Source organism: Elgaria multicarinata, chromosome 7, assembly GCF_023053635.1.
Source record: "Elgaria multicarinata webbii isolate HBS135686 ecotype San Diego chromosome 7, rElgMul1.1.pri, whole genome shotgun sequence".
NCBI classification, from domain to species: domain Eukaryota; kingdom Metazoa; phylum Chordata; class Lepidosauria; order Squamata; family Anguidae; genus Elgaria; species Elgaria multicarinata.
The window spans coordinates 26,417,373-26,443,226 of NC_086177.1; the positions used below are offsets into that span (position 1 = coordinate 26,417,373).

Sequence of the window (25,854 nt, forward strand, 5' to 3'; positions counted from 1 at the left end):
AGGGAACAATGGGTGGGAGCAACACTCCAAAGTTTGCAGAAAATATTAGGCTTAGGGTGCAATCCTATGTCGATAGTTGGCAGCCTCTGAACTCAGAGGCTGTGGAATATCCAATGCAGGGCGGCAGGAGCACAGAGGCAATCTTTGCTTCCATGTTCTGGCCACCCTGCATTCCTTCTAGATGGGCAATTACACCTATCTAGCAGGGACCCTTGGGAGGAGGCTGGAGCAGCCATAGAATTTAGCGAAGGCAGCTGCCCTATACCTCTTCCCTATACCTGTGAATGCCCCCTATCCCCCTTCTGTTCACTCCATTTACTGAACACGTAGAGGTATCTGGTGTGGTTCTTTCCAGGCTGACTACAAGGGGGAGGGGGTAGCCAGGAAAACAATAAATCCTATGCACACCCCACTCACCAATGCTGTCTAGGGACCATAGGATTGCTCTCTTAAGGTGCTCATTTATTGCCAATTGACTGATCAATTATAGGCCCTTTCTACACCTAAGGATTATCCCAGGAAAATGGAGGGATCATCCCTGCCTGCTCCCGGGATCCCCTGTGTGTCATTTGCATGCACAGGGATGATCCCAGAGGAAAAGGCAGGTGTAGAAATGGCCCTAGTCAGTTAACTGGCTATTATTTGCATCTAGAAAAATATCCTTTAAACAAAATCCCTGGAGGGAAGGACAAAGTGCTCCTAAACCCATTTAAAACAACAAGAAAAGGAGGCACTTAAAAACAGTTTGCCATTGAAATAATGTACATGTAACAATAGAGAATTGTTAAAAAAAAATCATAACACTCTGTAATACACAATTCAGCAAGTGAAATCTTGCAAGTACAATGCTGTATATGGCACAATGTTGTTCGCATACTAAAAAATAAAATAAAAAATTATATATATATATATGATATGTTTTGAACTAGATCTGTACACATCCATCCAGACTGATAAGTATCCTTATACTTACCCATGACACCTATTGCTCCGTAAGAGACAGCACATGAGCTAGGGAAATAGCCATATTAAATTTCTGTAAAATACTATTCTCCAATAGAAAGCAATATTCTCAATAGAACACAATGGATGTGAAAGGTGCTTTACTCCACCTGAGTCAACAAACTATTAGAAAACCCTTAGAGAAGCGATATCACTTTAAATTAAAAACACACAGAGAGACAAAACATAATTCTTTGTCTCCACCCATCTTGCTTAACAAGTAGCCAAAAACCGCCCAGAGGCACTGAGCATTCAGCAAATATAAAACTATGTGCTACATAATAAAACAAATTATTTCAGCAGCACAGGCACTTAAGAAGCAAAATTGTGCTATTACTACTGAGGATATATTCCTGTGGTGCATGATTATTCAGAGAGACCAAAAGATGGAGTTCCAGACGGTTACCCACACGACAAGTAAGTCTACAGATTTCACTACCTGAACAAAAAGTATATCTAGGTGTTCAAGTTCTCTAAAAAGAATAATCTGAATTAGGCGGGCTTCATAGATAAGAAAAAGTTGAAGCAATCTGGAACATAGTTCCCTTTCAGTGTTCATATCGGTGGTCGTGGGAAAACAACTCCTTCAAAGTGTTTCAGTGACAACTGTTGGATTCAGGAAGTTTGGAATTAGAGTCGTTAAATCTTTAATTAAGGGAAGTACAGGAAACACAGTTTCATCTCCCATTTCCAGAAAAAGTGTCATGCTCTCTAAGGATTTATCACAAAACACCACCTGCTCCTTCAACCAATTAATTTATGATATTTCAAAAGTGCCAGAACAGAAATTATGTCTTAAAAAATATTTCTTCCTTCCCTGATAGTTTCAGAAAAGACGATAAACATAGTAAGAAGGAAACAATATCAAATGAATCTCATTAGTAACTTGTTACAAAAACATTTTTTATTGGACATATGATATTATCTCTGTCTGTACACCAAATGTGTACTTGCTTACAAGATCCCCTCCCCCATGACACACACACTTTTGTTTTTTAGTAGTTAAGCCAACACTTTCCTAAGAAATCACTGGTGGTTTTCCTTTCCTGCTGATCTAGCTGCTGTTGCATTGCAGTACAGATGTAAAGGAAATGGGTAGCTGTGTCCTCTGGGAGCTAATTCAGATACTACATTTCTGCTGTGTATTCAGATGCAGACAGGAATCTGAAAAAGGAACAAGCGATGTGCTTCTAAGGCACAATTCAGGCAATAGTATTAGTCTGTAGAGGCTTCAATATTTGTGGTCCAACATACAGCCGTGAGATTTCCAGCTGGCCTGGATGACCTCCTGGAAAATGCTTCCACCCCTGTGATAGTGGACAAGGACAGGGTTAAAGGAAAGGTTGGACTGCTGGTGATTGCCTTGATGGCTCTGGCAAAATGACCATGTGCTTTTCTTTATTATTGAGAAAGGCAGATAGCTCTATATAGCAGGACTCTTTTTTGTGGTGGTGGTGAGGATTGGGGCTTACTTTGAAAGCGGTATATGGTAGGGTGACCATATTTGGGAAACCAAAAAAGAGGACACCTAGTGTGTGTGTGGGGAAGCAGCTTTCTGAGTCCTGCAGAAAGTACGTTATTCCCCCGCCACCTTAAAGAACCCGATTGGAGTGGAGGAGGGGAAAGGATTTCATTCTGTACCACCACCATCCACTCCAATTGGGGCCTTTTCTATAATGTCCACGAATGACCCACTTTCCCCTTTAAGACCTCAATTGGAGCTCGGGGTGGGGGAATGATGTGCCTCAAGAAAGCATGTCATTCCCTCTTGCCATGCTAATGGCAGCCTTAAAGGGGAAGGTGTGTCATTCCAGGACATTATTGAAAATTATAGAAAATCCCCCCTGACACCATGGAAAGAACAAAAACCAGGACAAATCCGGGGAAATCCTGACAATTGGTCACCCTAGTATATGGAATGTGGATTGTGTTCCAACAGTTATCAGTAGATCAAGCCTTTGTTTGAGTTAGGCCGTTTCTACACCTGCCTTTTCCCCCAGGATCATCCCTGTGCATGCAAATTACACACAGGGGATCCCGGGAGCAGACAGGGATGATCCTTCTATTTTTCTGGGATAATCCTTAGGTGTAGAAGGGGCCTTAGCTGGGACAGACTCAAACAATACCTTGCAATTGACCAGACATAATGGTCATAGACAAAAGAAAAAGAAAAACACACATACTTCATGGACATAGCAAAACATCTTAAGAAATAAAATAAAAATCAGGAAAGGCAGGGAGACTGTCAGGCTCCAAGAGAGCTCTTTATGGTCACATTGTTGGTCATGGGAAACATATTTGAGCCTGTAGAGCTAACCACTACACCACACTAGCTTGTAAAAAGGGAGTTTTGCCTTTTGTTAGTCAATTTCCTGTTTCCCCATTATGGGACAAGCCACCATCTCCTGTTTTGTGATTGAGCGCTCTTTCTTACTGAACTATCAGGCCACTGCCGCAATCCCAAAATCTTATGTGGCTGTGGAGGTGATGCATACACTGAGACTGCTTCATCGCCTACAATGGTAACTGTACTACAGTGGTAACTCTATTGGTTCACCACTTCTTCCTTAAATATTTTCCAGGTGAACATTTGAAAATAAGTAACATTCGAAGTAGGCATGCTGGTCTGCATTTTTAAGTGAACCACCATCCTAATTCACACTTCTTAGGCCAATTTGTGGATCAGTACACAGAAATACTTCACATTGCATAATTCTCTGAATATTGCAATCCAGTTCTGGACAGAGAAATTGTGTACAAAAATCTCAATATTAAGGAAAGCAGCGTACAAAGGGTTGTCTCTAATCTTGGGTGATGGCAACATTTTCTGCTTCAGTGATCGTCCCTCAAGGGGCACACACGATATAAGGAGACCCAGGCGAGTTTGCCCCCGATATAAGGAGACCCATTCTGGGGTGATTTTTTTAAAAAAACAACAACTCCTGACTCTTGTGCAAGAGTAGAGTTGCGATCCTGCATGAAGATTAGTTTTTTTAAGAAAAAACACACACACACGGTGCTGAAAGACCCTAAGACCCATCAAGAATGTGTTGACGATACTCTCCCCCTCACCCCCGATACCCATGGGCTTGCTCCGCACAGCTGGTTGCCTGTTCACTGAGCCCTGCTACTCATGAGGAACAGCAACAGCTTCATGAGGGAAGGTCATGAAGCCCACCTCAGGATTTATGTGACAGTGGGCGGGGGGAATCTGGGAGAAAAGCTGTCATCGATATCCTGAGAAAATTGAGGGGTCTTCCCTAGATCACCACGGGATCAGCTGTGCATCATATCGTGTGGTAGGGATGACCTCGATACTATTCGGGAATAAATGGCTGGTGTAGATTAGGCCTTAGTCTAATATAGAATCATAGAATAGTAGAGTTGGAAGGGGCCTAAAAGGCCATCGAGTCCAACCCCCTGCTCAATGCAGGAATGCCATTCATTTCAATGCAGAAGTGTCATTCATTTCAATTAGTGTGCTCTAAGTAGTACTAATGTTAGGTGCAACTCCAAAGATATGTGCCAGGGACAGTCATACAAGAAGGAGAAGGAGGAGGAGAAGGAGAAGGAGAAGAAGAAGAAGAAGAAGAAGAAGAAGAAGAAGAAGAAGAAGAAGAAGAAGAAGAGGAGTGAATTTTCATGCATTTTTAATTGAAAATAACCACAGAATGATGCTGAAATTGGACAGAACAGATTCATGATTGAGTGCATGTGAAAGTGACACAAACCTCATATAGACTGATTTTTTACATCCGTAATTCAAAGTACCAGTGCATCCAAATATGCTATAAATATGAAAAGGGGGTATGACAATGAGATATGGAAAGTAGTTCTGAAGTCATACAACTGCACATAGTAAAATTGCCCAATGGCAGGATTGATTTGCCACTTCTTATTTCTCTTTCTCTTCCTGCCCCTCCACCCCTGCATTCCCGTTAACAAGTTTTTTTGGCAAATGTTTAAAAGGAGTCAGCACTAGAAAAGATTATATCTTGTAATTACTTCACTGTCATTTTGCATAAATGAAAAAGTCAGTTTATAACTCTTGTGCTTCCTTTTAATATAAATGTACAAAAATGGATTCTGGGCAAAGTGAGAATAGATTTGCATTTTCAATACTGTATATTTTAATGACAAATCCAAATTGAAATATATGCCATAAAACATATAAAATGTACCAGATAAACCTGGGGATTGACACATATAATATGGACTTCCATTTGTAGCAGGTGCAATTTTGCACATTTAGAGAAATGTATGCAAATATCTTTGGAGGCACTTGCTTTTTGTAGGTAACATCAAGTAATTATGTTGTAAATATTATTTCTTTTACATGGAAAATGCCTCAGCAAAAATCAAATAGAGAAATACAAATATCAGACTTGTCTTGTGTTTCCCACACTGAGCTGAGTTCTGAGGAAATTCATCACAAAATGCAAATAATCTAAAACCCACAGCAAAATCCCTTTATTAGGACTACCCACAAGGTCACAAAATAGTGAGCAAGCTTTTAAGTTCTCTAGAAAGCTTCATCAGGCTGGATGTTCAATAAAAAAGGGGTGGTGAGACGAAAGGGCTAGATAACCTGAATTTTAAAAAGTCTGCGTTTAGTCATAGCCTTAAACTGAAAGGAAGGAGGAAATAGCAGATGTGCAATTCTGCCACGCCCGGCACAGCCGGGGCATGGGGAAGCCTTTGTGGGCAGGGGAGAGAAAAGAGACGTGCCCGCCAGGCATTGGCCCCTGCACTCTTTCTCGATTAAAAAAACAAAATGGCGGCTGCAACATCCTCTTCCTTCCTGGATGTCACGCACCATGTGTAGACTGAGGGGGGGGGGATCTCGCAATCATCATATCGTGAGATCCTCCCCCTCCACACCCCTCGTCTATCCATGCCCAAAGGGTAGGGCGATATCCCGGGCTAAGAGAGGGATCATCCCTTCCTGCTCCCGGGATGCCCTGTGCATAATGTGGACACATAGGGATGATCCTGAGATGATCCCCAGGATATCACCCCATCTAGACATGCCCCCCCTCTCTCACACACATCATAGAAGCCTTATTTTTAAGCCTTATGCTTTGTGTGTTTAACACAAGTCTAATCCCTACAACAAACATAAAATCATTGGGGCAGGACTTTACAGGGAACTAGTACTGGAAGGAGGCATGGATGGGAGAACTGCCTGGTAAGGCAGGAACAAAGCTGCAGCAGCATAGAAACTGGTCAAAAGCTATGGGGAGAGTTCAAAAAGTCCCTAGTAGGGCATGGTAAATTGGTGGTTAAATTCATGCTACAGGAAGGAAAAGTGAGCTGGGACATAAGACAAAACCCTGGGCTTGGCACAGCAGGGGTGAGAAAGACTGGCTAGGCCTGGAAAACCTCAATGCCTATTGAAATGGGGGAGAAGAGAAGGAAGTAAGGGGGTTATTTAAAATATTAGGCTTGGTTGACAAGTTCCCTAAGGTAGGGCTGGTCTTAATGTTGCTTCTTTGAACACTACTCTCAGCTTTTGTTTTGCAGAGAAAGGAAATTATATAACAAATTCCTCATAATAGCAAGAGAACATTGTATTGTGCTGTTCAGTAGTATTTGCCAAAGAACGTTTGTGTGTTTGTTGTGGTGGCAACTGATTAATGGACTGGTGTTTTAAATGCACAAAGTACAAAAGTAAAAGAAATGGTGAGATCATGGAACAGGTGAGACGGTGGGTGATGACTTAAGTCTTTTGCCTGAATGCCCTAAGAGAAAGGCGGACATTTTTTTTAAAAGCAAGAATACCCAACACCCACATAGGCCTTGTGTGAGTCTACCAGTTGTGTTTAAAGCTGAGAGTGGTTTGAAAGAGGGAATGTTTGTGCGTCAGCTGAAAGCAAAACTAAGGGTGCAACCTTCTGCATGCTTAGACATAAAATAGCCCTATAATTCCCAGCATAGGATTTCCCCCTCCTGTCTAAAGATGCAGAAGATTGTGCCCTAAAATGGAGGATAGAGAAACTGAGGGAATTGGCCCACTCAAGCCCCTTACAATTTAACTGGAATAGGGTGACCATATGAAAAGGAGGGCAGGGCTCCCGTGTCTTTAACAGTTGCATAGAAAAGGGAATTTCAGCAGGTGTCATTTGTATGCATCCAGCACCTGGTGAAATTCCCTCTTCATCACAACAGTTAAAGCTATGGGATCCTTTCCCTCTTTTGTATCTGGTCAAAAGGGCAGGGCTCCTGCTGCTTTAACTGTTGTGATGAAGAGGGACTTTCACAAGATGCTGCCTGCATACAAATGACACCTGCTGAAATTCCCTTTTTTATATACAACTGTTAAAGATACAGGAGCCCTGTCCTACTTTTCACATGGTCACCCTAAACTGGAGGAGGGATTAAGGAGGGTTTATTGCCTTCCCTATCTCCATGACAACAGCGTATCCCCCTCTCACTATGGCTATCAAATAATTAGGGCAGGCAGCCCTGTAGGGCTACAAAGCACAGCAAGATAAGGCCTTGAGGCAAAAGGGGGGGGGAGAGAATGAAAAAAATGCCCTTAATCCTGTCCCTACTCCTGAAACCTTCTCCTCATCTCCCACCTCCCCAAGAGGCCTGCTACAAGAGTTCTGTTTCAGGCTGTCTGGAGCTAGGAATGTTTCACTTAGGATGAGTAGGGATACACTGCAATGTTTTGTTGCGAGTCCTGCGTATGTTATTTAAATTGCCAAGCCAGTCTCTCACTGGACAATGAAAAGCCTGCTTCAGCGTCTACTGCCATGTTCTGGAAGCAAATGGGTTACAGCTGTGATCTGGCGTGACTACTTTTAATAGGTCTACTTATCCTTTGTATATTGACTTTTTTTAAATGACTCTAATGCTGCTTGCCTCAGATGAACAGGTCCAGACTGAACCTCAGCAGTGGAGACAAAAGCATCTTTCCAGCTTCCATGGAGAATGTGAGGAGACAGAAAAAGATTCAACCATTGAGAGCTTCGTAACAAATTTTTCAAATATCTATGAGTCAGGTAAGGGTAATATTTCATTTTCATAAACATACACACACACACACAGGCCATAGCTAGACCTAAGGCTTATCACTGGATTGTCCAGAGGTCAAACCTGTTCACCTAGGTGACACACAGGGGATCCAGTGCTCAGGCAGTGGCGAACCCTGGATGATCCCAGGATAAACCTTAGGTCTAGCTGTGGCCACACAGTTTTATTTATTTACAACATTTATATACCACTCCATATCTAGACAGATTCTGGAGTAGTAAAAAATAAAAGATACAAAGATAAGATACAAGAGTAAAACTCCATGATGATGATGATGATTGAATTCTGATAAAAACTAGCTGTTCAATCAAGGAAGGCTTTCTGAATGTTTTCAGGACTTGTCAGAAACAGCACAGTGTTGGCACCTGCTTGACCTACAGAGACAGGAAGTTCTGTAGAAAGGGAGCCACCACACTGAAGGCTCTTCTCTGGGTGGACTATATTTGGGGCATAAATGAACGTGGAACCACCAGAATCATGACCTCCAACAACCTCAGTGACCAGGCAGGTTGATAAGGGAGGAGGCACTTTCTCAGGTATCTCTGGTTCCAAGTTGTTTAGGGCTTTATACACTAGTACCAAAAACTTAAACTTGGCCCAGTCGCAAATAGGCAGCCAGTGTGTGTGCATGCATGTACAGAAGGGTAAGTTGTGGTAAGTTCAATTTGTACAGCTGATGAATCCTCCCCCATGTGAGCTCCCTATTGGACATGACAGTGGAAATGCAGAAAGTAGAGGGGTAAAGCACTTATCTGCTCATGTGGTTGTTTTGGGAGCAAGTATTTGAAGCAGCTGAGAGATTACAGAAGAGATGAGAGAGAGAGAGAAACTGGGTTCTCTATGATGAGATATTTGCTATATTACTTTGCTCTGTATAACCTCCTGTGTGCTAAGGTCATCGGGTTCCCCACTGTTTGGAAGTGAAATTGCTAATTACAGTCAAAAGGATGTTCTTGTGGAACAATCATTCTGGGGCAGGATCTACACTACTGCTTTATAGCGGTACTGAAGTGCACTGACAACTGTTGGGGTCCATGCCACGTCTAAGGTCCCTCTCTGAGTGCCTACTCCGAGGGAAGCTTGGAGGATGGCAACACGGGAGAGGGCTTTTTCAGTGGTGGCCCCGCAATTATGGAATGATCTCCCCGACGAGGCTTGCCTGGCGCCAGCATTGTTATCCTTTTGGCGGCACGTCAAGACTTTTCACTTCTCCCAGGCAGTTAACAACATATGCTGAGTCTTTTTTTTAACTGACCCCAGAATCGTTGTTTAAAATGGATATTGTTGTTTTTATGCTTTTGATGGCTTTTTCTTTTTTCTTTTGTAAATTTGTTTTTAATGTTCACTGTTTTTAACTTTTGTAAACTGCCCTGAGAACTTCGGCTATGGGGCGGTAAATAAATGTAATAAATAAATAAATTCCATATGCTGTTATCATACCACTTTCATTGTGCTATAACCTACTTGGTGTATATCTGGCTTTGGTCAAACTGCATAGTATGTTAATTATGTAGCTGAGTCCTCTCTTTTTACGCTAGAATAAAAGCACATAGCCCTGAGTTGGATTGGGACTATGCATCAGGATGAGAGAATGAAATCTTTCCCACCAGCTGTTTACTTCCCAAAATCCTCCTCAGGTGGGGTGAAAAAAAAGCCCCCATTGGCACAAGTGCAACCTTTCCTCTTTGTTTAATCCCCATTTATCCTCCCCTCCCCTGTATTGTGGTCCAGATCCAAATTAGGGTAATATACAGTAGAAAGAAAGGTGTTCAGGTACATGCTATTAAATTAATGTAATATGTTATTTTGACCATATTGGAACACCAGCACTTACTCTTGAATAAAGTAAGGTGTATGTTAGGATTAAAGTGTACTTTAGGTGTACTTTGGTTCTTAAGACGTTCAGGAAAATGGCTCAAGGCTTTTAATATCAGCACCCCTAATTGACACCCTCTTTTGTGTAAATTATGTAATAAGTTTTCCACTGGAAGATATCTCCACAGTTTTCATTTTCATTACAAAGACAGAGTGGTCTATGATGATATGGTACTTTTCTTTGATCATTAAAATACTGGAAAAGGAAGATTGCTGGTTTGAAACCTAGAGAATTCTTCTGTATCTTTTACAGCCTTGACCTGATCCACTCACATACCTGCTGTGTGGCATACCTGGACATCTTTGTATCCTGAGTGTAAATCTGTAAAACAAACACACTTTAAACCATGGCTTTAACCACAGTGGTTAAGCCAGAAAGCCAGGCTGTGTTCAGAAGACACCTTAAACCATGGCTTTAAAGATGGTGAATAAGGCCTTTTGGTTTATTCACCATGGTTAAAGCCATGGTTTAAGGTGTCTTCTGAACGGGGCCATAGTTAGATAGGTAGGACAGGGGTAAAATGTGTAAAAGAAGCTGAAGCAAAACTGCTCCCTATCCAGCTGCAAATTTAAAGATACAGGGGGGAAATTCCATGGCAATATGCCAATACTATGAAAAGTGCCTGGCTTTCTGGCTTAACATGGCCTGGCTTTCTGGCTTAACTACCGTGGTTAAAGCCATGGTTTAAAGTGTCTTCTGAACAGGGCCATAGTTAAATAGGTAGGACAGGGGTAAAATGTGTAAAAGAAGCTGAAGCAAAACTGCTCCCTATTCAGCTGCAAATTTAAAGATACAGGGGGAAAATTCCATGGCAATATGCCAATACTATGAAAAGTGCCACATTTCTTATTCTGAATCCTAAATTACATTAAAAGTAACTTCCTTGGGATTTTATTCTCCTAGACCTTTTGCCTGCTCGAAATGGTGAGGAATTGACAGAGCATTTCCTTCATGAAGTGGTAGATATTTTCTTGAATTATATAAAGAAGACCTATGATGGAAAGAGTAAAGTTTTGGATTTCCATCATCCTCATCAGCTTTTGGAAGGGCTGGAAGGCTTCAGTGTGGAACTCTCTGATCAACCAGAACCTTTGGAACAAATACTTGTGGATTGTAGGGATACCTTGAAATATGGAGTAAAAACAGGTAATGAACATAATATTGTGTGTATAGAGCATTGTGTAAAGAGATGTAATGTTGTTACAATGGCTACTAGTCATACTATATATAACCTCCAGATTCAGAGGCAGTATACCAGTCATTCTGAATACCAGTTGCTGGGGGGAAACCGGGCAAGAAGGCTCTTGACGACATGACCTGGTTTGGGACTTCCCAAGAGCCATCTCTTTGGCTATGGCAGGAAACAGGATACTGGACTAGATAGGCCATTGTGGTGATCTAGCAGGTCTGTTCTTAAGGGGGGTTGTACAGTATATACATACCATAATCCAGTGGTATTCAAACTTCCTACCTTCAGGGTAGATTTAAAGCAAGTTCATATACTGATCTTGTGTGGTAGAGGATAACATACACCCCTCCCCATCTCCATGCTCATAATGTGGGATGTGATAAGGGCTTTGTGCACAAACCACATGTGTTCTCTCCCTGCCACCAACCCCAGTTGAAGCTGGAATACTACAAAAAATAATTCCTATATGTGAATTTCCCATGTGTGGTAGAGAAGACGAACATTACACAGTGGCCAGATATACACAAAGCAGGATATAACACATTGAAAACATTTTGAAAACTGTATGTGGAGTGTGTCCTGATCCTCAGCAGTTGTCACTACTGTTATAAACTGTTTTAAAGCAGTAGTGCAGATCCTGCCAGTGTTTGAACCAGCACACAAACTCTATACTTTAGTGATGTAAACACAAATGGCCTTGTCCCCTCACTTTTTGTATTCATGGACTTGAGCTTCTCTATCTTCTGGAGTCATTAGAGGCAGGTGGCACAGTAGCAGAAGTAGATGGAGCAGGAAGCTGGGTTCCACAATATTTTTTGGCCCTGAGAGTTGTACGTGGTCCAGGTTCAGGGGCCACATCCACAACAGTAATCTCTATGAAGATAGCTGGGTGAGGGAGTGGAGAGTACAGGTGGTAGGGCATTCGGTGTCAATGGGAAGGTCAAGGCATCTTTGGGAGGTAAGGCCTTCAACGACTGTATGTGGTCTTCAGGACTCAGGATGTACACCCCTGATGTACTGGAAGCAGAAGAACCACAAGCTTGAGTCACCATGCTGAAAAATGTTGTTCCATACATTCTAACTCTCTGAAGGGACTGTTTGGTTCTGCTCATGTTTGCAACTTAATGAGAGATGTACACCTAGTTCTTCACAATGAGATAGGAAGCCTGCATCTGGACAGGACGAGATGCAGGCTTCCTACCTGCATCTGGTCCAGATGCAGGCTTAGACTGCAGGTGAGGGCTCACATGATTGATGGCTCCCTCATGGTCAATATTCAGACAACAATTCTGATCTAAGTTTAGTGAAGGCACACACATAGAAGAGTAGGATTACTGTACCTCACCCCATTCTGGTGGTGGCTTCATTAATGACAATCCTAAACCAGGAGGGGAATTTTCCTCTGTAGAAGAACTCCTCTCTTTTGCTATAGCCGTTTCTGATTTTGGGGTGTGCCTTTTTCTAAAGTGGACTATCCACACAACACAGCAGCATCCTTGTCCCACAGCAACTGATGCACCTCCCAGTACATACTCACACATACATACAAAATACCTTGCATGCCTTAGGGCACTGTCTAAGTATGTAGCAATCCTTTGATGCTTCAATTCTAGTTATGTAGGAGCCCTGTAAGGCTTGATGTCTAGACATTGCTTCCTTTTCCACAACATATTCTAAATTCCAATGGATAACTTATACCTAGGCATGTACGAAAATTTTGTTTCAGTCCACAAGTAATCAGAACTTGCTTGTTTGAAACTCTGAATGCGAACATGACCACATTTTGTCAGAAAAACATCATAGATTTTTAAAGGTGTAATGCATTCAGAAAATGTTCATTTTTCAAAAACTGCACATTTTCATGCTTTAGTAAATAGAGGGAAATGTGCACCTTTGAAAAAATTGCATGGGAATGTACACTTCCCCCTGTTCAAAATGTGCACTCGCCCAACTTGAAATAAAAACAAGTCACAAATGAAAATGGGTGTGAGGCGAACTGAGCTTTGAAATGAAGTATAGAGTATCTTGGTGAACTTGAGTATCCCTAGTTTTCTCTTCCCTCCTTGTACTTCCGTTTGGAAACTGTGTTGAATTGTAATGCTTTCCTTATTCCACCCCTGCAAACAATGATCTATTTTAAATTATTTGTATTTTTAAGGACACCCTCGTTATTTCAATCAACTCTCCAGTGGCCTTGACATCATAGGGCTTGCTGGGGAATGGCTGACAGCTACAGCGAATACAAACATGTATGTACTGTAACCTTAGTTTTATGAATGGTTAACTTGAGTTTTTAATACCAACAGCAAAACAAAACTACTTTTGATTGCTCTTTAAGAAAGGGCTTATTGAGATCCAGCAAACAGAGATGAAGCATGTTTGCAATAAACTGGGAAGATGGTCATATTGGTCTCAGAGACAGATTAACAAACAGAAAGGAGACAGGAGTTTTCTGCAAGTTAGGGCCAAACTATACATCATGTGTTTTGTTTTGTTTTCAAGACACAAAATTCAAAATAATTAAATAGCTAAAAACCATTTCAGTACACAATAAGTAACAATAAGTAATAATAAAATCAGGTTATAGAAAGAGTATGCAAATATTGTGTAATTCTTTACATAGTCCTTTTTCCTGTTTTCCTGCAAAAGGAGGGGGGGACATTAAGATTTTTTCAATTCTTTGAAGTCTCATTCATTTTAATCCTTCAGTCAAGGTATCTTCATTTCAGGTGAAACTTTCTAAGTTTTGGCAGATTTTGGCCCATCGATAGAGGCTTAACACTGCGAATAATCCAAGTCTTTGTTCCCATACTTTATTCATACATGTGCCATTATGAAGACCAGAGAGAAATTCTTAACAAAAGGAGATTTGTGTAAGAATTTTTACAAGTTGAGTTGGAAAGTGACTGTAGAATGTCAGTCTCTCAGGTTCAATGGGAATGTTGTTGACAATTTCAAATATGACGAAATGTATATCCATGCCAAGTTCATATGTCAACAAATGAATATCCAGTAATGAATGTGGAGCAAAAATAGCTTTTTAATTAAATTTGGACTGCAGAGCTTCATCTTCAGAAGCTTTCTAAAAGGCCTTTTTTGTTGTTCAGAGTTAAAGACATGGACCTCCATAACGTTTTATTTTCTTGTGCAGAATCTTTGATTTTATAGAGTACATAGAACCGTTTTCTTAAACTTCCTAGATGACCAGGCACTTAAAGGCAGCTCAGATTCAATCCTAGGGATGGACAAACCTGACTTGTCTGCTTTGTCTAATGTTAGTTCATTCCATCCTATTTCTGCATCAGCTTCTAAATGTGTTTTTTTTAATGTATGAATGGAGTTTTGAATGGAGAAATAATTTGCATGCAGTTTTTGTGTCCATTTTCTCTTAATATATTTATTTTCTGGAAGCAATTTCCCAGATATATGCATTTTTGTACCCAATGTTCCCCAGTTTGCATATTAATTCATAAAGTACAAATAGGTCAGTTTGTATTAAAATATGAAACAAATGAATTTCTACCCCCTTCCTATTCAAATCTGCAATCTACAAATGCATCCATTGACAAAAACTCCACGGATTTAAACCAAGCTTATTTCGTTTGTTTATGATAGCAGTTTGTTCCGCAGCTTTATATTTTGTACACAATTGTCACAGGGAAGGCATTGACCACCTCTCCACCTTTCTTCCCTTCTGGCCAAGACAAGCTCCTGTAGGCATAAGGAAAGTTGCAACACGCAGCAATTAAAATGGAGAAAGAGGAAGCCAATGAGTAAGCCAATGAGTAAAAATAGTGCTGCGCTGAAAATTTCTCCTTTGAAAATTTTGACCATTCTCATTCAATTTGATAGAAAAGAAATTGCTTTTGAAAAGAAATTCAAAGGAGAAGAAATTTTGGAGAAATTCTCATGGGCTTGGTTCAGGGTTCTTGTGCTTACCTTACTTATGAGATGACTGAGGAGTGTGTGTGAGTGTCCTGCCTTTCATTGTATAGTCACTTCTCTGACAGCCTGTAGCCTCCTTCACTTCCTGTACTTCCCCATCCAGGGGAAGACAACATAAAGTTATACCTCTCATACGGCCTTTTCAGATCAGGAAGGGCAGGCAACCTGGGAGAGCAATTGCAAATGGATGAGGGGAAAATAAAAAGATGAGACGTAGAAGAATGGTATCAATTTGGGCCACATTTATTCAATTAGAAGACTAACTGGGCGGGCCGCTAAACTCAGCCAGCAACTAGCTAGGCTGTTATTGGGCGAAAACACTCCATTCCTGTCAAGTGGAGTCTGCCAGATCGCCACTGACTGGACTGCCCCTTTTGTGGAGGAGAGGCCTTCCCATGTCACCCCCTCCCAGACTGTAAAACACCAGGTGGGTGAGGTGAGTGGATCTCATAGGTAACCCTTATTCCCCCTCGGGCTGTAAAACCCTCATCAGGAGGCCCTCGGGACTCACCTGTTACCATCACAGTGCCTCAAAATGCACACCATTCCTGAATTCCCTCATCGCCCCCGCCCCCACCGCTCTAATTGAAATTGTGACCAATTGACCTAACAAAATAACACATCTCAAAAAAAAACCTAAGACACTTCTGCCCTACTTACAGTGTGGAGTAGGTGAAAAGACCCCCAGCCAGCCAATGAATGAGAACAAAAATTCCTACTCAGCCCCCAAGAGGAAGACCAGCAGAAGCCCACACTGCATCCAGGGAGGGAGGGAACCACGATCCGAAGAGGCTGTGGGTAGGACCCCAATGACCAATATAACCTTTTGGACCCCTCCCACAGACGGTGGCACCACCTTGCCTCCACCAATGGGGGCAAGCAAAGTGTCCCGTTCTTCTCCCCACCAACGCAATGCCCCCCCCCCCGCAGCTAGGCAAACCAGACGCATGGGGTGGCACTGGTGAGATGTGTAATAGGAAGAAAATATAGGCAGTACCCACAACCACCTTACAGAGATTACTTAAGGTAAAAAAAACCCCACCAACTTCACACATTCAAAATAAATTATAAAATGTCCTGAGAATGAGGCAGAAAAATGGAAGCCCCTTTCATGGGGAAAGAAAACTTTCAGGAAATTCTTGAGAATTTTCTTTTCTTACCCCCTAGGAATAAAAGGATACTTTTCAGATTTCCCCCCTCACACACATTTTCTTCACCGTTATTTTTTTTATGATGGTTGTATTTACTCCTCTCAATTCCCTGGAGTGATGCTAGATATATGGGGCATTGTGGAGAATGCTAGATGGGAGCCAGGCTGCCAACATAGTCTTGAGAGTATTCTGGACAGAGGCCAAGATTCAAAGAACTATGGGACTAATTCTGCATGCCTGGAAGGCCTTTGAATTCATGTTTCTCAAACAGCACCCCACAATGCACAGCAAACTGTTTTGGAAGTTCTAGAGAACTTCAAAGGCAAAGCATGAAACAGACAGTCACACATATGACAACAGTTCAACAGAAGCAGTAATAATTGCTGCTAAAATGGCCCTTTTCCAAATTTTCTGATTAGCAATGGATCCCTGCCTGCATTCTATGGAGCTCTGCAACATTTCAGCTCTCTATTAATGCGACCTACTTGGTGTAGTTAGATATGTTCTTTGCAAGCCTAGCATTGCACTTTGGACTTGTGCAGTGTACTATAATATTTCTCTTTACTGTTGTGCATTAAAACATCTAATATATCTATGGTTAGTTAATGCTATTACTCCCTGAGCTTGAATTTTGGCTACAACTACTGTATGCAATTAACTCCAAGACAGCCTAAAAGGACAAAAGCACATGAACAAAGTGCAGAATGATCAAAAGGGAATTTTGATCAAAGGAAAGGGCCCTTAGTCTTGAATCCTGTTATGTACTTACTTATACACGATCTTTATTTCCTGACCAGCTGGTAAACACTCCTATCACTTTTCTGGGCAAAGTCTTCTATATTAACTTGCAGGGCAAATGAGCGTTGCCTGATTTTGGCGGTGGTGGTGTGTGTGGGGAGATTCCATTCTGGGTATTAGTTAGAACCAGCCGTAAATCTAAAGGGGCTATTCAAGGTGCTGGAGCCATTGTGGAGATAGGGTCCAGCACACTGGGAAACTGCTTTAGGCTTTTGGCTGGTTGTAACTAAAATCAAGAATGGAATTGCTGCCCCACTGAAATCAGACTCACCAGCCTTCTCTCTCTCTCTCTCTCTCTCTCTCTCTCTCTCTCTCTCTGTGTGTGTGTGTGTATTAGGGGTGTGCACGGACCCCCCGCTCCACCCCGCAGGCCGATCTGAAAATTTCGGATCGGCCCGCTCTGCTCCGCACCGCTCCGCCCATACTCCGCTCCTCTTCGCTGCGGAGCTCCGGCTCTGAATCGGAGCTCTGCAGTGGAGGGGAGTGGTGCCAGGTAAGGCCGGGAGAGGAGGGCGGGGGGGGGGGTTACTGGGCCCTGCTGCCGTCGCCGCCCGTGCGGCGACGGCGGCAGAGCCCGGTAAGGGTCCAAGGGGGAGGGGGGCCTTACCTGCCTCCGTCCGCGGTCCGTCGGCTTCTTCAGTTGAGCCCGCGGTTCAACCAGGTGCGGCCTAGACTTCCTGGTTGAACCGCGGGCTCAATTGAAGAAGCCGACGGACCGCGGACGGAGGCAGGTAAGGGAGAGGAGGGGGGGGTTACCGGGCCCTGCCGCTGTTGCCGCATGGGCGACAGCGACAGCGGCAGGGCCTGGTAAACCCCACTTACCTTTCCGGCGGAGCTCTGGATCGAGGCAAAGGATCCGCCTTCACCTCGATCCTCTTCGCCATGCTCCGCCGGCCCCCCAATCCTCTTCGCCTCCACCTTAAGGGGAGGCGAAGCACCCTGCTCCGCTTCTAATTCGCCGGTCCGATTAGAAGCGGAGCACATCCCTAGTGTGTATTCATATCTATATATCTTTAGGCTTTCCCCTCTTACTTCATTGCACTTGCAATACTGTAGTTCTATACAGTTTTACCATTTGATCTATGTCCTATGCCATCTTTGATGATGATCTTTGCAATCAAGTACCTAAAGTGTAGGGCATTCATAACCCTGCTCAGCCATGAAGGGAGTGAGGTTTGGAGTGAGTCACTATCCTTCAGTCTAACCTACCACACAGGCTTATTATTGTTAGGATAAAAATATCACTCTGAACATCTTGATCTACAAATATAGTAACAGTGATGGATGAGATACCATTATAAGACACACGTATGCAAACTTATGGAGGCAAGAAATCCCCACAGAGTTAAATGAGGCTTACACTGCAGATCGCAGCTAAAATAAATGAAGAATGGATGGAGCCCATGCAGATGGTGTCACTAAGCGGAGCTGTCCTTGAAGACGACTTGGGAACTTTAGTTGGTACAAGCCACAACAGCTAAGCTGCTGACTGGGGCTAATTATATGGAACATATTACCAGTGTTAAAGGATTTCCACTAGTTCCCTGTACATTTCCAAACATTGTTCTTTTCTCTCTTTTTTTTAAAGGCCCTTTTAAAAGCTTTACATGCTTCAACTGAAATTAATGCTCTTGACTGTAGATTGGTAAAGTAGTCATGCTTAGAGTAGACCCACTTAAATCAATGGGATAATTACCTGAAGTCCCATTTATTTTAATAGGTTTACTACAAGCATGACGACTAAGCCTGGATCCAATCCATATCATTCAGATTTGTTTTCATTAATTTTACTCTTTTGCTGTTCAGCAATTAATTCAAGTTTAGAAAATGGCTATTGTTAAAATCCAGCAGCTTTCCACACCATGGTGTCCTCCAGATTATGGGTGGGCCACACCCCACCATGGTGCCATTCCATAAACTCCAGCCAGCATGGCCACTTGTAACAGAATGGAAAACTCATGGTGCAGCAATCAATCAGTTGCTGTATTTTTTGGAAAATCCACTGGAATTTCTCTTATGAATTAACCACCATATCCTGGGGAAAAGGAAAAGCCCATCACCTTCAGTCCTGGTTGTAAGTGCCCAGAGGCATCTGGTTGGCTGCACTTGACCAGTTTATGGACAGACTGTTTGTGGTTTGATCCAATAAGCAGTGGTATCATCAGAGCAAGATTGGGGTGGGGGCAGAACCTCAAGGCCCTTCTCAGCAGAATGAGCAGAAGGGACCCTAACTTTTGCAGGGCTGGCTTACCGCATTAAGTAAGCAAAATAATACACAATTCCATCTATAGAGGCGAAGCACCATAAGACCATTAAGTCCAGAGTGCAAAATTACCTAACTGCTCTACTGGTTACAAACCACTGCCTGCCACCCACTAACCCACACGTATACACAAGCAGTCTTCTTGAAAACCTCTTTTGCAAAGTTTAGGAATTCATATTCACATTCACATTTTTAAAAAAGTTGATCAGGAACCACCATGCCAATTAGTGTGATCTAACTGTTAGCTCTTCAATTATAATAACATTATAAAATAATGTTGCAAGGAAAATAATCCTTTGAATTTCATATTGAATTTAATTAGCTTAAGTTTGCAATCCTATGGACGACACCCTTGTTGCTCAGATGCCTCTGAACACGGAGGCTTCTGAGATTCCTGTGCCCTGCTGAGCTGAAGCCAGAAGAGCAGTAGGAGAGGCAAAGGCTATGTTTTCCTTGCCATCCTCTGATCTCCTATATTTTGCTAGATGGGCTTTTTGCTCAATGAGCTCCTATATTTTTGCTAGATGGGCGTCCAAATATCCTGGCATCTCCAGCCTTCTCCCCTCCCTGTCCACTGGAATGCCGCCTTTCCTTCTTGCCAAGGTCGATTTTCTGACCTCAGAGTGGCAGCCATTGCAGCTCTCTCTGTGCTGGCTGCAAGTGGTCTATGGTCAGATCTCCAACTCTCCCTTCCAAAGTCAGAGTTCTGTATCTGACCTCAGAAGGTTTTTTTTCCTGAGCCATCTGTGGATCATGGGATATTCATCTGGGGACCATACAACCGCTTTCTAGGCTGGTATTTCAGATCATCTTGGAATCATGCCAGGTAAAGCATGGGGCCCGAATTCTTGTCTAGTTGCACCTAAGTAGTCAGCAACAACAAGTTGCTGACTGATGGAAACGGCCATTCGCATATGCATCCAAAGATGCGCCCGGCAAGCTCCTTTGGGTCAGGATGAGCCTTCCGATCCAGGAGCAGTTCTACACCAATCCAGATGTGCTTCTACAGCCACATCTGCATGCAAATCTCTTTTGCTTGATTGAGATGGAAATCTGTAGCAATTTTTCTTCATTTATTTTCTCTCTCTCAAGCACTTCATCTGAATTCCTTTTGGTGCCTGTTATATTTCTGACTATGGTGTATCACTTGCTTTAAAACATTTACTAGGTTTACTTATGAAATAGCACCAGTATTCATTGTAATGGAGGAAATCCTACTTAAGAAAATGCATGAAATTATTGGATGGGGAGAAAGTGAAGCAGATGGCGTATTTTCTCCTGGTAAGTTGATAAAACACTATTATTATTATTTTCAAAACCAGGAACCAATTTAGGACATTTGGTGACATTTGAAATCTAAAAATTAATGTGAACAAAGGCCATGGCTAGACCTTCCGATGTCCCAGGGATCGTCCCGGGATCATCCCTGTGTGTCCACATGATGCACAAGGGATCCCAGGAGCAGGGAGGAATGATCCCTCCCTTGCCCTGGGATATCAGCATAGCCTTTAATCCCATTTCTTCCATGCTCTCGGGATGATCCTGAGACCGCAGAACATGTGGGCAGGCATCGTGGGTTGTTCCAGCTCCTTGAGAGTAACTGTGAGGAGCCAGGAGCCAGGCAGGAGCTCTGTGCCCATCGGGGGTGGGGTGGGGTGGGGAGCTGGGAATTCTTTTTTTTTAAAAAAAATGAACGCTCATGCGCTCCATCTCCTTTAAGAAAAAAATATATTAATTTTATTTATTTATTTATTTATTAGATTTTTTTACCGCCCAATAGCTGAAGCTCTCTGGGCAGTATAAAATGGCGGGCTTGAAGTCCTCTTCCTCCTAGGATGTCACACATCATGTGTAAACAGAGGGGGACATCTTGCGATATCCATATCATGAGATCCTCCCTCCTCCATCGCACTAGACGCATAGGTCTAGCCATGGCCATAGTCTGAGTAAAGATAGAAAAATGTGTAAAAATATACTCCTGCAATATGTATTTTTTTAATCTGAAGGCAGGAAGTGGTATAATTAGATTGGCAAATCAAAATTTTGGCAAATCAAAGCCTAGAAATACTGATCTTGAAATGCTAGTTTTCTGTATGTATTTTATATTGGGAAATATTTAAACACCCGATGTCCTGCAACATATACAGGATGTGAGACCTGTTGATCCTATAGCTTAGCTCTTACTTGCAGATTACATCAATGCAAAAGGGTCCAGAGCTGCCAAAATGCTTTTAAAGTCATCCTCAGTCTTCCCACACTACTCCCTATTTTCAGTCATTGATGGTACCCACTTTCATTGTATTGATGTGTGGAACCACATTACTGGATTGGTACAATGAAGTGACACTGGAGTACTGCAGCAGGTTGCAAATGCTTGCAGGCAAAGTATGCATTATATCACCATGCTAAACACTGAAAGCTGTTGTACACATTATTGTTGCCTTGTTTATTGGAGCACTCCCCGCCCCCCAAATCTGCACATGGTAGATATGCCCATATAGCTTTCATGTGCAGTGCTGCCTGGATGGATTGGTCATTTTTCTGTGTATCACCACAAAAGAGTGGAGGGAATGGAGAAAATTGCCTGATCTATCTATCTATCTATCTATCTATCTATCTATCTATCTGTCTATCTATCTATCTATCTTTACAGGGACACAGCAGTGTGCCTGTAGTTAAGGTCAGAGAGTAGATAATGCATTCTACCATTATAAAGGGGGTAATTGTGTGTGTGAGTATGTGGGTCAACATTCAAAAAATCAAAAATGTTTCACCAATCTTCCTGAAATTTACATGTGCCATCTGCATATCATATTCTCCATCCTGTCCTCATGGGTTATCTGCTTTGGGAGAAGGAGAATTCACTTGCACTTCCTGCCTCCTTAGGATGTGGCATTAAGGCTTGTGAGCCTTAACTTCCAATTTTTCTGCTTTTTGGTGCTTGGTTGGAATCTGTAGAGCCTTAACATTGTTTTGTAAACCATAGGTTTTTTGTTTAGATTCTGCTCAGAAAATGTAATTATTTAAAGCTGGTAGCTCCAGTTGGTAGCTTAACTTGGGCACTGGGCCTGATACCTTGGGTTGGACCATTCATTCCCAATAAGACTGGATGATTCAAATGGAAGCATAATTTCCTTCTTTGTCTTTTAGGGGGAAGTATCTCAAACCTCTACAGTGTTTTGGTTGCACGCTATAAACGTTTCCCGGAGATTAAAACCAAAGGCATGGCAGCTCTTCCAGACATTGCACTGTTTGTTTCTGAACATGTGAGTATGCACCTGCAGTAAAGTCTATATAAAACAGCTTGTGATAGACAGTGTTGCCTTTTAATCATTAACAATTATGTAAAAACAGGTTACTACCTTTGTCGACTTCCCTATCCATTCTGTCTAATTTTAGCAGTCATTAGCTTGCTTTGGACAAAGGTTAGCCACTGGTTGACAAGGCTAGGAAGGGATTTTATTGGAATTTGCAATTGGTCTCAACAATAAGTGGGGTTGCTTTCCTTGTAGCAACATTGTTAGCTTGTCGTTTAATTGCATTGTTCTATATTTGTGACACAACTTCTCACTGGAGGCAGGGTGCCAGATCCAGATCAGGGCTAAGCAGGGTGGGCTTCCCAGGCTTCCCCAGGTACATCCATAAGGCATTTCCAATGTCCCTTCAAGGTTCCAGACCAGCTCAGGGGCTGGTATGTCTGATGCAAACCTAAGTCACCAGATCCATCTGCAATGTTGTCTTGCACTATCGTGGGCACAAGATTCCTGCCACTGCCATCAGTGCTATCCCAGCATGCAGCTGGTGGGATTAGTTAGCACATGGGCTGCCCAATGGCTGGATCCTTGCCCAATGCCACACCAAACTGTCTGAGCTGTAACAAATTAAAATTGTAGCTATTATGAACCCATTTCAGCATATGAGTAGTTACTGCTCTTGTGCTCCTACCCCACAAATCTTCATCCTAACTTAATCTCCATTGATTCCAATGGAGGTTAGTCATAACTCATGACCAGCTTGAACTGGTCTGTGCCCAATGTCAATTTCAAAATCTAAAATAAAAGAAAATAATGAATAATTATTTGAGGAGTGTCATCAGGATCATATGAACTGGTAGCTATAACTTTCTTCTGCATAACAAAATAGGATTTGAGATTATATATGTTAGAGAGAGGTTATTTTGATTCGTTTCACCAGCAGCCACAATGGTCAGTTTCACTGTACATCACTTTCAATTCGATCCTCAATATAATTATTTAATACAGCAACCCTATACATCTCTACTTGGAAGTTAGACCTACTAAGTTCAATGAGGTTTATGTACAGATGCCTATATTTTTTCTGACACACACACACACACGCACACACAGAGATACCCCTTATATATGCTGTATATTTTATTATTTTACTCTAACTGTCCCACAAGCATAACCATGATAATATCAATAATTATACTCTATGGATTTCGTTAGTGTATTGTTACATGTATTCTTTTTTGTTACCTATATGTTTAACTTTAGTTTGAAAGAAAATAAAACTCCTTTTGGGGAAGAATGGGGCATGCTCCCATAGAAATGATATAGGATTGCAATCTAAGTAGAATTTAAATTGAATTGCAGTCCCACTGATGTCAACAGAACAAAAATGGCTTAAAGCCCAGTGTCATCTTTCTACAGATTCCTTTCAGACAGAAGCAATTATGAAGCAGGCTTTTTGACTTTAATGCATGTTGTGAGCGTTTTCCACTCTTTAACCTTTTCATCCTTAAATATCTAAGAGCCATTATTCTGTAAAGAAAGCTGCAGCAGTTCTTGGGATCGGCATGGATAATGTTATTGCTGTCAAGTGTGATGAAAGGTAAGGTCCACAACTGCTTCCTGTGCATGCTTTTTATGTGCATCTCCCTTCATGCACTTTACTGGTGTGAATTTGTAGAGATGTATGAAACCCTTATCTCTTCAGATGGTTTCACCTTTTGGCCTCCTATATTTGGAACACATGCCTGTGAAAGCAAATATGCCATTTAAGCAATGCAGATTGGGGGGGAAATGTGTATTGTAGGCGTTTTATTTCCAGTCCACTTAATTACATGGTACATCTTTCAAATTCCCCACGCAATTAAAAGTACAGGGATCTCCATAAGCAACTGTTGGCTTAATTGTGCAACAGCTTGGGCATCCACTAGCCACCCTTTTCACAGGTTTCTCAAACCTTCTGCCACGTTGGGTAATCTGCTAAAAATATCTTTTAGTAGTGCAGGTGAGGGGAGGGTTACCTTCTCAAGAGGCAAAAAGCTGATTTCTGCCAGCTGCCATTTTATTTTCCCAGAATGCTCCTGGTGCTGCGGCATTCCAAGGCAGGAAAATAAAATGGTGGCCAACACAAAAATAATTGCAGCTATAAGCAAGAAAAACATAACAAATGAAAGTGAACTTAATGAATGTAAAATGAAATGAATGCAAATTTAGAAAATGAATAACAAAATGAATTAGATATATAATAAAGAACAGTTATGAACAAGAAAAAATGTACACACACCTAATGGAGTTCCAAGGGTCCTGTTCCTTTTCAAAGTAGTGCATGTAGGTTCATTTTACTGAGAGAGAGGGGGGGATGGGAAAGGGTCTCCACAGAAGCCTTATGCAAAAAATCCACCCTCACCCTCAGGTGAGTGGACAAGCAGAGACAGAGGAGCTCCGCCTCCTCTGTGGCATTTTCATTGCCTGTTCCCCATAGCTCTCCATACATTGAAGGGCTGCAGAGGGAGCCCTCTCTACTCGTGTAGGCTCACTGCATGATTTAGAACATAACTAGAGTTACAAATCAATTGGGGAGCCTTCTGCAGATGTTACCCTCCAACACGTGGTAGCTGCACTCTGACATAGGTGAGGATGCACTGGAGGGGGTGGGGCTAATGGACCCAACCCTGCTCTTCTCCTCATGTAATTCTAATTCTTTCTCTGTGTGTGTGTGTGTGTGTGTGTGTGTGTGTGTGTGTGTTCGGGAGTGGAACCACATCTGGCTAGGCCTTGAGTCTTATGGATATTCCTTCCAATGTGCAAAACCGTGACACACTTCTGTTTGAAGGAGAGAATGGCACCTGCCCTTAAATTTTACAAATTTGGAAGACTGCACCATTAGGGACATTTAAGCAACCACTGCTTCTCTTTTCTGAACACCCTAACAGGGGGAAGATGATTCCATCTGAACTGGAGGGAAACATTCTCAAAGTTAAAAGACAGGTTTGATTCCCAACCCCCCTCTTATTCTACCAGCATACATGCTTCTTATCTTCAGGACATCTTCCTGAGTTTTATGTAGTTTGCTCTTCCCTACAAAAACTCATACCCCAATCAATTTGTTAAACCCATTCTTCTTGAGTTTATGTCTTATTTCCAAGCTTGCAACGTTCAATATGAGCTAAATTTGACCTCAGTAGAATATTTGGAAATGGGATGGAAGGACCACCAGGCCTTTTCTTCAAGGAAAGGACAGTCAAGTGATCCGGAAGTTGAGGATAACTGCTGCTCCTCTTTCTTTTTCTTCTTTGCTGCTAGTTCATTCAACCACCAGAGGGAAAGGGCAGGTGAATGAA

General features: G+C 42.2%; 1 protein-coding gene across 1 annotated transcript in view; it reads left to right on the forward strand.

Annotated features, from left to right (window-relative positions):
* Positions 1-1,388: 1,388 nt before the first annotated feature.
* The window catches only part of LOC134401228 (glutamate decarboxylase 1-like), a 36,813-nt gene continuing 12,347 nt past the window's right edge, over positions 1,389-25,854 (forward strand). Inside the window, exons 1-8 of the mRNA XM_063129980.1 lie at positions 1,389-1,419; positions 7,875-8,009; positions 10,820-11,062; positions 13,264-13,354; positions 20,431-20,543; positions 22,413-22,528; positions 24,037-24,116; positions 25,447-25,501. Coding sequence (XP_062986050.1) covers positions 1,389-1,419; positions 7,875-8,009; positions 10,820-11,062; positions 13,264-13,354; positions 20,431-20,543; positions 22,413-22,528; positions 24,037-24,116; positions 25,447-25,501 — 864 coding nt within the window. The remainder of the gene's footprint in view (positions 1,420-7,874; positions 8,010-10,819; positions 11,063-13,263; positions 13,355-20,430; positions 20,544-22,412; positions 22,529-24,036; positions 24,117-25,446; positions 25,502-25,854) is intronic.